At 46.9% G+C, this 12,510-nt stretch overlaps 1 protein-coding gene across 1 annotated transcript; it reads left to right on the forward strand.

The window, feature by feature from the left end:
• The first annotated feature begins 3,067 nt into the window (after positions 1-3,067).
• Positions 3,068-12,492, forward strand: LOC127913761 (insulin-like). The gene is made up of 3 exons (XM_052486994.1): positions 3,068-3,777; positions 9,700-10,622; positions 11,920-12,492. Exons 1-2 carry the CDS (start codon positions 3,474-3,476, stop codon positions 9,924-9,926), a joined length of 531 nt encoding a protein of 176 aa, XP_052342954.1. The 5' UTR covers positions 3,068-3,473; the 3' UTR covers positions 9,927-10,622; positions 11,920-12,492.
• The last annotated feature ends 18 nt before the right edge of the window (positions 12,493-12,510 follow it).

The raw sequence follows: 12,510 nt of genomic DNA on the forward strand, positions 1-12,510 counted from the left end.
GTCTATTGTAGACCTACACTATACTACACCTACCTGTCTATTGTAGACCTACACTACACTACACCTACCTGTCTATTGTAGACCTACACCACACTACACTACACCTAACTGTCTATTGTAGACCTACACTACACCTACCTGTCTATTGTAGACCTACACCACACTACACTACACCTACCTGTCTATTGTAGACCTACACTACACTACACCTACCTGTCTATTGTAGACCTACACCACACTACACTACACCTACCTGTCTATTGTAGACCTACACTACAATACACCTACCTGTCTATTGTAGACCTACACTATACTACACCTACCTGTCTATTGTAGACCTACACTATACCTACCTGTCTATTGTAGACCTACACTATACTATACATACCTGTCTATTGTAGACCTACACTACACCTACCTTTCTATTGTAGACCTACACCACACTACACTACACCTACCTGTCTATTGTAGACCTACACTACACCTACCTGTCTATTGTAGACCTACACTACACTATACCTACCTGTCTATTGTAGACCTACACTACACTACACCTACCTGTCTATTGTAGACCTACACCACACTACACTACACCTAACTGTCTATTGTAGACCTACACTACACCTACCTGTCTATCGTAGACCTACACCACACCTACCTGTCTATTGTAGACCTACACTATACTACACTTACCTGTCTATTGTAGACCTACACCACACTACACCTACCTTTCTATTGTAGACCTACACTATACTATACCTACCTGTCTATTGTAGACCTACACTACACCTACCTTTCTATTGTAGACCTACACCACACTACACTACACCTACCTGTCTATTGTAGACCTACACTACACTATACCTACCTGTCTATTGTAGACCTACACTACACCTACCTTTCTATTGTAGACCTACACCACACTACACTACACCTACCTTTCTATTGTAGACCTACACTATACTATACCTACCTGTCTATTGTAGACCTACACTACACCTACCTTTCTATTGTAGACCTACACCACACTACACTACACCTACCTGTCTATTGTAGACCCACACTATACTACACCTACCTGTCTATTGTAGACCTACACTACACTATACCTACCTGTCTATTGTAGACCTACACCACACTACACTACACCTACCTGTCTATTGTAGACCCACACTATACTACACCTACCTGTCTATTGTAGACCTACACCACACTACACTTACCTTTCTATTGTAGACCTACACCACACTACACTACACCTACCTGTCTATTGTAGACCTACACTATACTACACCTACCTGTCTATTGTAGACCTAATGTACATTGTAGATATGTCTCTAGCTTATTGCCCGTTTCAACCACTATGTGTATCCTGTGCAAATGACACAAACTTAACTTATCCTGTAGGTCTCTATTGGCGAATGTCCACTGAGAATTTACCCTGGCGTTTTACCAAAAAGGCTCAGATGTTTTCCGCATCCATGGCCCGGTTCGAGACTCACTAGGCCATGGTCTAAGCGGACCTGCTGTCTTCGGGCCAAGGTGAGGACAATTGGGAATTTTCGGGCGGCCTATCCATAACAATAACTAACTGTGAACATTGGTTAACACCTTCTACGGTTAACACCTTCTAGGTTAACACCTTCTACGGTTAACACCTTCTACGGTTAACACCTTCTCACAAAACTGTAGATGATTCAGAGGTTGCTGATTCTGCTCTTCACAAGTGTTTGGTGTCACACTTCCACATAAATAACGCTTACATTAATATAATCACTGGAGACACTCAGGTGTTGCTATGGAAAAAGCCCTTAAAAGGCCAGATAGATCTCCCAGTACCTCTTCTAGCAGCTCAATGGCAGCTCAACAGCAGCTCAACAGCAGCTCAAAGGGTTTAATGACAGTCAGGAAAAATAGCTTTTTCCGCTGATGCTGTCAAACAAAGACCTGGCTGACAGGAAGAGAGGCAGGTATAAAGGACAGAGAGGAGGAAGGTCACGTGTGCTCTACCTGACTGGTAGGTATAAAGGACAGAGAGGAGGAAGGTCACGTGTGGCAGAGGCAGGTGTAAAACCCAGAGAGGAGGAAGGTCACGTGTGCTCTACCTGGCTGACAGGAAGAGAGGCAGGTGTAAAGGACAGAGAGGAGGAAGGTCACGTGTGGCAGAGGCAGGTGTAAAGGACAGAGAGGAGGAAGGTCACGTGTGCTCTACCTGACTGGTAGGTATAAAGGACAGAGAGGAGGAAGGTCACGTGTGGCAGAGGCAGGTGTAAAGGACAGAGAGGAGGAAGGTCACGTGTGCTCTACCTGGCTGACAGGAAGAGGCAGGTGTAAAGGACAGAGAGGAGGAAGGTCACGTGTGCTCTACCTGACTGACACGTCACCACCTGCTCTTCTATTTATTTAACTAGGCAAGTTAGATAACAACAAATTCTTACAATGACAGCCTACTGGGGAACAGTGGGTTAACTGCCTTGTTCAGAAGAACATATTTTTACCATGTCAGATCAGGGATTTGATCAAGCAACCTTCTGGTTACTGGTCCAACACGCTAACCACTAGGCAACCTGCTCTTCTCACCTCAGCTGGCTGTCTGTTTCAGGTAAGTGGATACATAACAGGTTTGGGCTCAATTACATTTTCATTCCAGTCCATTCAGGATGAACACTGAAATTCCAATTCCAATTGTCTTCCATGCAAAAATTCTAATTTGGAAATTAATTTTGGTTTACTTTCTGAATTGAAATGGAATTGACCACAACCCTGGTTCATAACCTACCTTCACCTAAGGTTTCCTTACGTTTCACTGTCTGTCTGTCTGTCTGTCTGTCTGTCTGTCTGTCTGTGTCTGTCTGTCTGTCTGTCTGTCTGTCACAGAGTATTTATACAGTGTATCCTGATCCTAATCCTGGATTAATCCAGAAAACAAGGAAGGGCTAGATGATGAGCTGATTAGTTGAATCAGGTGTGTTGGTGCTTGAGCTGGAACTAAACCATGCACATCCTTCCTGTCACTGTGATATGGGCATGGACTCCCTCTCTTTTTCCATGTACTCTCACCCAGCTCTCTTTCTGTTTAATGGCTGTGATACTGTGGTCTCTCTCTCCCTCCAGATCTCATATGGCTGTGGTAGTATGGTCTCTCTCTCCCTCCAGATCTCATATGGCTGTGATACTGTGGTCTCTCTCTCCCTCCAGATCTCATATGGCTGTGGTAGTATGGTCTCTCTCTCCCTCCAGATCTCATATGGCTGTGGTAGTATGGTCTCTCTCTCCCTCCAGATCTCATATGGCTGTGGTAGTATGGTCTCTCTCTCCCTCCAGATCTCATATGGCTGTGGTAGTATGGTCTCTCTCTCCCTCCAGATCTCATATGGCTGTGGTAGTATGGTCTCTCTCTCCCTCCAGATCTCATATGGCTGTGGTAGTATGGTCTCTCTCTCTCCCTCCAGATCTCATATGGCTGTGGTAGTATGTTCTCTCCCTCCAGATCTCATATGGCTGTGGTAGTATGGTTTCTCTCTCCCTCCAGATCTCATATGGCTGTGGTAGTATGGTTTCTCTCTCCCTCCAGATCTCATATGGCTGTGGTAGTATGGGCCCTGTCTGTTCTGTTACTGCTGGTCCTGTCTTCCCCGGGGGTCTGCTCAGCTCCCAGCACCCGGCACCTGTGTGGCTCACACCTGGTGGATGCCCTCTACCTGGTCTGTGGGGAACAAGGGTTCTTCTATAACCCCCACAGAATCCCCAGAGACCTACTCCTGCAACACCTTATAGGTGAGACTAAGAACAGGGTGTGATTTGAAGGCACTATATTCAACATATTTTAAATATGTGATGCTCTTTTATTACAAGCCGACACATTTTGAAAGAGAGGGTTATGTTGTTAAAGGTTTATATCTGGATTCTGGCAATGAGAACCTTTATCTACATCCTCAGAGTGGATACCATTTATGTCTGTGTCCAGTATGAAGGAAGTTAGTTAGTCGAGACAATGCTAAATAGTGTTAGCAAAACAACTGGAAGCCTATGGGTATCTACTAGCATAATCACCTGTAATGTTGAAGTCTACAGTCCCCCTCCCCCAACCCTCTCTATATTCAATTCAAATGGGCTTTCTTGGCATGGGGAACATATGTTTAGTCATTGTTAGTTTTTTTTTTTTAAACCTGGATAACACTCGCCAGCCCAGCTTCCCTGCCCATCCACCGCTGCCCCCTGGACACTGATCTCTTGGCTACATAGCTGACGCACGCTGGACTGTCCATTAATCACGGTACCCCATTCTGCTTGTTTGTTTATCTGTCGGCCCAGTTGCCTAGTCAACGCCATTTTACCTGCTGTTTGTTGTGCTAGCTGATTAGCCTCGCCTACTGTTTTTAGCTAGCTTTCCCAATTCAACACCTGTGATTACTGTATGCCTCGCTGTATGTCTCTCCCAAATGTCAATATGCCTTGTATACTGTTGTTCAGGTTAGTTATCATTGTTTTAGTTCACAATGGAGCCCCTAGATCCACTCTGCATACCCCTGTTACCTCCTTTGTCCCACCCCCACACATGCGGTGACCTCACCCATTACAACCAGCATGTCCAGAGATACAACCTCTCTCATCATCACCCAGTGCCTGGGCTTACCTCCGCTGTACCCGCACCCCACCATACCCCTGTCTGCGCATTATGCCCTGAATATATTCTACCATGCCCAGAAACCTGCTCCTCTTATCCTCTGCCCCCAACGCTCTAGGCGACCAGTTTTGATAGCCTTTAGCCGCACCCTCATACTACTCCTTCTCTGTTCCGCGGGTGATGTGGAGGTAAACCCAGGCTCTGCATGTCCCCAGGTACCCTCATTTGTTGACTTCTGTGATCGAAAAAGTCTTGGTTTTATGCATGTCAACATCAGAAGCCTCCTCCCTAAGTTTGTTTTACTCACTGCTTTAGCACACTCTGCTAACCCTGATGTCCTTGCCGTGTCTGAATCCTGGCTCAGGAAGGCCACCAAAAATTCAGAGATTTCCATACCCAACTATAACATCTTCCGTCAAGATAGAACTGCCAAAGGGGGCGGAGTCGCAGTCTACTGCAGAGATAGCCTGCAAAGTAATGTCATACTTTCCAGGTCCATACCCAAACAGTTTGAACTACTCATTTTGAAAATTACTCTCTCCAGAAACAAGTCTCTCACTGTTGCCGCCTGCTACCGACCCCCGTCAGCTCCCAGCTGTGCCCTGGACACCATTTGTGAATTGATCGCCCCCCATCTAGCTTCAGAGTTTGTTCTGTTAGGTGACCTAAACTGGGATATGCTTAACACCCCGGCAGTCCTACAATCTAAGCTAGATGCCCTCAATCTCACTCAAATCATCAAGGAACCCACCAGGTACAACCCTAACTCTGTAAACAAGGGCACCCTCATAGACGTCATCCTGACCAACTGGCCCTCCAAATATACCTCCGCTGTCTTCAACCAGGATCTCAGCGATCACTGCCTCATCGCCTGTATCCGCCACGGAGCCGCAGTCAAACGACCACCCCTCATCACTGTCAAACGCTCCCTAAAACACTTCTGTGAGCAGGCCTTTCTAATCGACCTGGCCCGTGTATCCTGGAAGGACATTGACCTCATCCCGTCAGTTGAGGATGCCTGGTCATTCTTTAAAAGTAACTTCCTCACCATTTTAGATAAGCATGCTCCGTTCAAAAAATGCAGAACCAAGAACAGATACAGCCCTTGGTTCACTCCAGACCTGACTGCCCTCGACCAGCACAAAAACATCCTGTGGCGGACTGCAATAGCATCGAATAGCCCCGTGATATGCAACTGTTCAGGAAGTCAGGAACCAATACACGCAGTCAGTCAGGAAAGCTAAGGCCAGCTTCTTCAGGCAGAAGTTTGCATCCTGTAGCTCCAACTCCAAAAGTTCTGGGACACTGTGAAGTCCATGGAGAACAAGAGCACCTCCTCCCAGCTGCCCACTGCACTGAGGCTAGGAAACACGGTCTCCACCGATAAATCCATGATTATCGAAAACTTCAATAAGCACTTCTCAACGGCTGGCCATGCCTTCCGCCTGGCTACTCCAACCTCGGCCAACAGCTCCGCCCCCCCGTAGTTCCTCACCCAAGCCTCTCCAGGTTCTCCTTTACCCAAATCCAGATAGCAGATGTTCTGAAAGAGCTGCAAAACCTGGACCCGTACAAATCAGCTGGGCTTGACAATCTGGACCCGCTATTTCTGAAACTATCTGCCGCCATTGTCGCAACCCCTATTACCAGCCTGTTCAACCTCTCTTTCATATCGTCTGAGATCCCCAAGGATTGGAAAGCTGCCGCAGTCATCCCCCTCTTCAAAGGGGGAGACACCCTGTACCCAAACTGCTATAGACCTATATCCATCCTGCCCTGCCTATCTAAGGTCTTCGAAAGCCAAGTCAACAAACAGGTCACTGACCATCTCGAATCCCACCGTACCTTCTCCGCTGTGCAATCTGGTTTCCGAGCCGGTCACGGGTGCACCTCAGCCACACTCAAGGTACTAAATGATATCATAACCGCCATCGATAAAAGACAGTACTGTGCAGCCGTCTTCATCGACCTCGCCAAGGCTTTCGACTCTGTCAATCACCAAATTCTTATCGGCAGACTCAACAGCCTCGGTTTTTCGGATGACTGCCTTGCCTGGTTCACCAATTACTTTGCAGACAGAGTTCAGTGTGTCAAATCAGAGGGCATGCTGTCCGGTCCTCTGGCAGTCTCTATGGGGGTGCCACAGGGTTCAATTCTCGGGCCGACTCTTTTCTCTGTATATATCAATGATGTTGCTCTTGCTGCGGGCGATTCCCTGATCCACCTCTACGCAGACGACACCATTCTATATACTTTCGGCCCGTCATTGGACACTGTGCTATCAAACCTCCAAACGAGCTTCAATGCCATACAGCACTCCTTCCGTGGCCTCCAACTGCTCTTAAACGCGAGTAAAACCAAATGCATGCTTTTCAACCGATCGATGCCTGCACCCGCATGCCCGACTAGCATCACCACCCTGGATGGTTCCAACCTTGAATATGTGGACATCTATAAGTACCTAGGTGTCTGGCTAGACTGCAAACTCTCCTTCCAGACTCACATCAAACATCTCCAATCAAAAATCAAATCCAGAGTCGGCTTTCTATTCCGCAACAAAGCCTCCTTCACTCACGCTGCCAAGCTTACCCTAGTAAAACTGACTATCCTACCGATCCTCGACTTCGGCGATGTCATCTACAAAATGGCTTCCAACACTCTACTCAGCAAACTGGATGCAGTCTATCACAGTGCCATCCGTTTTGTCACTAAAGCACCTTATACCACCCACCACTGCGACTTGTATGCTCTAGTCGGCTGGCCCTCACTACATATTCGTCGCCAGACCCACTGGCTCCAGGTCATCTACAAGTCCATGCTAGGTAAAGCTCCGCCTTATCTCAGTTCACTGGTCACGATGGCAACACCCATCCGTAGCACGCGCTCCAGCAGGTGTATCTCACTGATCATCCCTAAAGCCAACACCTCATTTGGCTGCCTTTCGTTCCAGTACTCTGCTGCCTGTGACTGGAACGAATTGCAAAAATCGCTGAAGTTGGAGACTTTTATCTCCCTCTCCAACTTCAAACATCAGCTATCCGAGCAGCTAACCGATCGCTGCAGCTGTACATAGTCTATAGGTAAATAGCTCACCCTTTTTCACCTACCTCATTCCCATACTGTTTTTATACTGTTTTTATTTATTTACTTTTCTGCTCTTTTGCACACCAATATCTCTACCTGTACATGCCCATCTGATCATTTATCACTCCAGTGTTAATCTGCAAAATTGTATTATTCGCCTACCTCCTCATGCCTTTTGCACACATTGTATATAGACTGCCCATTTTTTTCTACTGTGTTATTGACTTGCTAATTGTTTACTCCATGTGTAACTCTGTGTTGTCTGTTCACACTGCTATGCTTTATCTTGGCCAGGTCGCATTTGCAAATGAGAACTTGTTCTCAACTAGCCTACCTGGTTAAATAAAGGTGAAATAAAAATAAAATAAAAAATGTTTACATTGTCAAAGCAAGTGAAATAGATCATAAACTAAACTGAAATAAACAATCAAAAATGAACCGTAAACAGGACACACAAGTTTAAAAGGAATAGACAGATTCAAATGGCATATTATGGCTATGTAGTGTTATAATGATGTGGAAATAGTTTATGTACAAAACAAATATGGGTTGTATTTACAATGGTGTTTGTTCTTCACTGGTTGCCCTTTTCTTGTGGCAAAACACACTGTGGTATTCAACCAATTCTCAAAATTTGATGTTTTCAAATTCTTTGTGGATCTGTGTAATCTGAGGGAAATATGTCTCTAATATGGTCATACATTTGGCAGGTTAGGAAGTGCAACTCAGTTTCCACCTCATTTTTAGGAAGTACAGCTGCTTCCACCTCATTTTGTGGGCAGCGTGCACATAGCCTGTCTTCTCTTGAGAGACAGTTCTGCTTACCTCAACAGCAAGGCCATGCTCACTGAGTCTGGACATAGTCAAGTTTCTGCCACTGTGTTCTCTGTTAAGGACCAAATAGCATTCCAGTTCGCTTTGTTTATTGGTAAATTCTTTCCAATGTGTCAAGTAATTTTCTTTTTGTTTTCTCATATTTAGGTTAGGTCTAATTGTGTTTGTGAACAGAGCCCTCGGACCAGCTTGCTTAGGGGACTCTTCTCCAGGTTCATCTCTCTGTTGGTGACAGCTTTGTTATGGAAGGTTTGGGAATCGCTTATTTTCTGGATTATGATAGTTAGCGTGTATCGGCCTAATTCTGCTCTGCATGCATTATTTGGTGTTTTATGTTGTACATAGAGGATGTTTTTGCAGAATTCTGCATGTAGTCTCACAATTTGGTGTTTGTCCCATTTTGTGAATTCTTGGTTGGTGAGCGGTTCCCAGACCACACAACCATAAAGACAATGGACTCTATAACTGATTCAAGTACTTTTGATGGCATAGAAGGCCCTTCTTGCCTTGTCTCTCAGATCATTCACAGCTCTGTGGAAGTTACCTGTGATGTTTAGGCCGAGTTATGTATAGTTTTTTGTGTGCTTTAGGGCAACGGTGTCTAGATGGAATTCGTATTTGTGGTCCTAGCAACTGAACCTTTTTTGTAACACCATTATTTTGTCTTACTGATATTTACTGTCAGGGCCCAGGTCTGACAGAAGATCTGGGTGCAGCTGTAGGTCCTCCTTGGTTGAAGGACAGAAGCACCAGGTCATCAGCAAACATTAAATATTTGACTTTAGTCAGTCTCTCTCTTCCATCTGTGAAGAGGGTATGTTGAAGACAGTATACCTTCTCTTGAAGTTTGTCATATACTGTAGCTATCCCTACTGATCTTTTGCTGAGACCGTTCCTAACTACCGACTTTGTGAGATAGATTCTTAAAATCTATCTCCTCAGTTAAACCCCGTGCTCAGACATCCCATTGATGTGTCTGAAGTTAACTTTACTTCAGAGGTAGGAAGCTGAGCTACACCTGTCAGATCTCTCCTCTGAAGGACGTGGAGAGCCTTAAACAAGACAGATTGTGAAGCTCTGATAACACGCTCATTCAGTCTCTGTTAAACAGCCAACAGTCTAACTGGTATTTTGCATGAGTGAAGGAGTTTGCTGATCTGCTTTACTTCACCTGCTTTTGGGAACTCTCCCTCTCTACATCCCTCCATTTCTCACCCTCTACTTTAAAGGGTTCCTGTCTAGGAAGAGCAGACAGGGTTGGAGGGTGAAGCAGGAACATCCATGGAAGGACCACGAAGACCAGAAGGTGAAAAGAGGCATTGTGGAACAGTGCTGTCATAAGCCATGTAGCTTCAGCCACCTGCAGAGCTACTGCGACTGACTGGAGTCTACTCCTCATAGTCTACACTCGATTGATAAGAGCGCAGACTAGCCTCAAGAGCTACTGGTGGATGGACATGTCAATCTTGTATAAAACTAAATGTCAAGGGGGGCTACAGAAAAAATAAAACATGTGTATGACCAGTAACAGACTGTTGGTATGTTGAAGACAGTGGGTCTTCGTTCCAGTGTATGACCAGTAACAGACTGTTGGTATGTTGAAGACAGTGGGTCATCGTTCCAGTTATGAAGGAAAAGGAAGGAGATACAAATCATGCTCTCAAATGGCTACAGCAGAATGTGGCTGTTGTTGTCAGGAGACGAGCAGCAGAGACATGGGACATTGAGGTTTCTGCCCATGTGAATTTACAAGGGTATAACAGTAACGTCAACAGGCCCATGTCAGGCAGGGTATAACAGTAACGTCAACAGGCCCATGTCAGGCAGGGTATAACAGTAACGTCAACAGGCCCATGTCAGGCGGGGTATAACAGTAACGTCAACAGGCCCATGTCAGGCGGGGTATAACAGTAACGTCAACAGGCCCATGTCAGGCGGGGTATAACAGTAACGTCAACAGGCCCATGTCAGGCAGGGTATAACAGTAACGTCAACAGGCCCATGTCAGGCAGGGTATAACAGTAACGTCAACAGGCCCATGTCAGGCGGGGTATAACAGTAACGTCAACAGGCCCATGTCAGGCAGGGTATAACAGTATCAACAGGCCCATGTCAGGCAGGGTATAACAGTAACGTCAACAGGCCCATGTCAGGCGGGGTATAACAGTAACGTCAACAGGCCCACGTCAGGCGGGGTATAACAGTAACGTCAACAGGCCCACGTCAGGCGGGGTATAACAGTAACGTCAACAGGCCCATGTCAGGCGGGGTATAACAGTAACGTCAACAGGCCCATGTCAGGCGGGGTATAACAGTAACGTCAACAGGCCCATGTCAGGCAGGGTATAACAGTAACGTCAACAGGCCCATGTCAGGCAGGGTATAACAGGGTATCAGGCAGGGTATAACAGTAACGTCAACAGGCCCACGTCAGGCAGGGTATAACAGTAACGTCAACAGGCCCATGTCAGGCGGGGTATAACAGTAACGTCAACAGGCCCACGTCAGGCGGGGTATAACAGTAACGTCAACAGGCCCATGTCAGGCGGGGTATAACAGTAACGTCAACAGGCCCATGTCAGGCGGGGTATAACAGTAACGTCAACAGGCCCATGTCAGGCGGGGTATAACAGTAACGTCAACAGGCCCATGTCAGGCGGGGTATAACAGTAACGTCAACAGGCCCATGTCAGGCAGGGTATAACAGTAACGTCAACAGGCCCATGTCAGGCAGGGTATAACAGTAACGTCAACAGGCCCATGTCAGGCGGGGTATAACAGTAACGTCAACAGGCCCATGTCAGGCGGGGTATAACAGTAACGTCAACAGGCCCATGTCAGGCGGGGTATAACAGTAACGTCAACAGGCCCATGTCAGGCAGGGTATAACAGTAACGTCAACAGGCCCATGTCAGGCGGGGTATAACAGTAACGTCAACAGGCCCATGTCAGGCAGGGTATAACAGTAACGTCAACAGGCCCATGTCAGGCAGGGTATAACAGTAACGTCAACAGGCCCATGTCAGGCAGGGTATAACAGTAACGTCAACAGGCCCATGTCAGGCAGGGTATAACAGTAACGTCAACAGGCCCATGTCAGGCGGGGTATAACAGTAACGTCAACAGGCCCACGTCAGGCAGGGTATAACAGTAACGTCAACAGGCCCATGTCAGGCAGGGTATAACAGTAACGTCAACAGGCCCATGTCAGGCAGGGTATAACAGTAACGTCAACAGGCCCATGTCAGGCGGGGTATAACAGTAACGTCAACAGGCCCATGTCAGGCGGGGTATAACAGTAACGTCAACAGGCCCATGTCAGGCGGGGTATAACAGTAACGTCAACAGGCCCATGTCAGGCCATAACATGTCAGGTCAGGCGGGGTATAACAGTAACGTCAACAGGCCCATGTCAGGCAGGGTATAACAGTAACGTCAACAGGCCCATGTCAGGCGGGGTATAACAGTAACGTCAACAGGCCCATGTCAGGCGGGGCATAACAGTAACGCCAACAGGCCCATGTCAGGCAGGGTATAACAGTAACGTCAACAGGCCCATGTCAGGCAGGGTATAACAGTAACGTCAACAGGCCCATGTCAGGCGGGGTATAACAGTAACGTCAACAGGCCCATGTCAGGCGGGGTATAACAGTAACGTCAACAGGCCCATGTCAGGCAGGGTATAACAGTAACGTCAACAGGCCCATGTCAGGCAGGGTATAACAGTAACGTCAACAGGCCCATGTCAGGCAGGGTATAACAGTAACGTCAACAGGCCCATGTCAGGCAGGGTATAACAGTAACGTCAACAGGCCCATGTCAGGCAGGGTATAACAGTAACGTCAACAGGCCCATGTCAGGCGGGGTATAACAGTAACGTCAACAGGCCCATGTCAGGCGGGGTATAACAGTAACGTCAACAGGCCCATGTCAGGCGGGGTATAACAGTAATCAACAGGCCCATG

Source organism: Oncorhynchus keta, chromosome 30, assembly GCF_023373465.1.
Source record: "Oncorhynchus keta strain PuntledgeMale-10-30-2019 chromosome 30, Oket_V2, whole genome shotgun sequence".
In the NCBI taxonomy this organism is placed as follows: domain Eukaryota; kingdom Metazoa; phylum Chordata; class Actinopteri; order Salmoniformes; family Salmonidae; genus Oncorhynchus; species Oncorhynchus keta.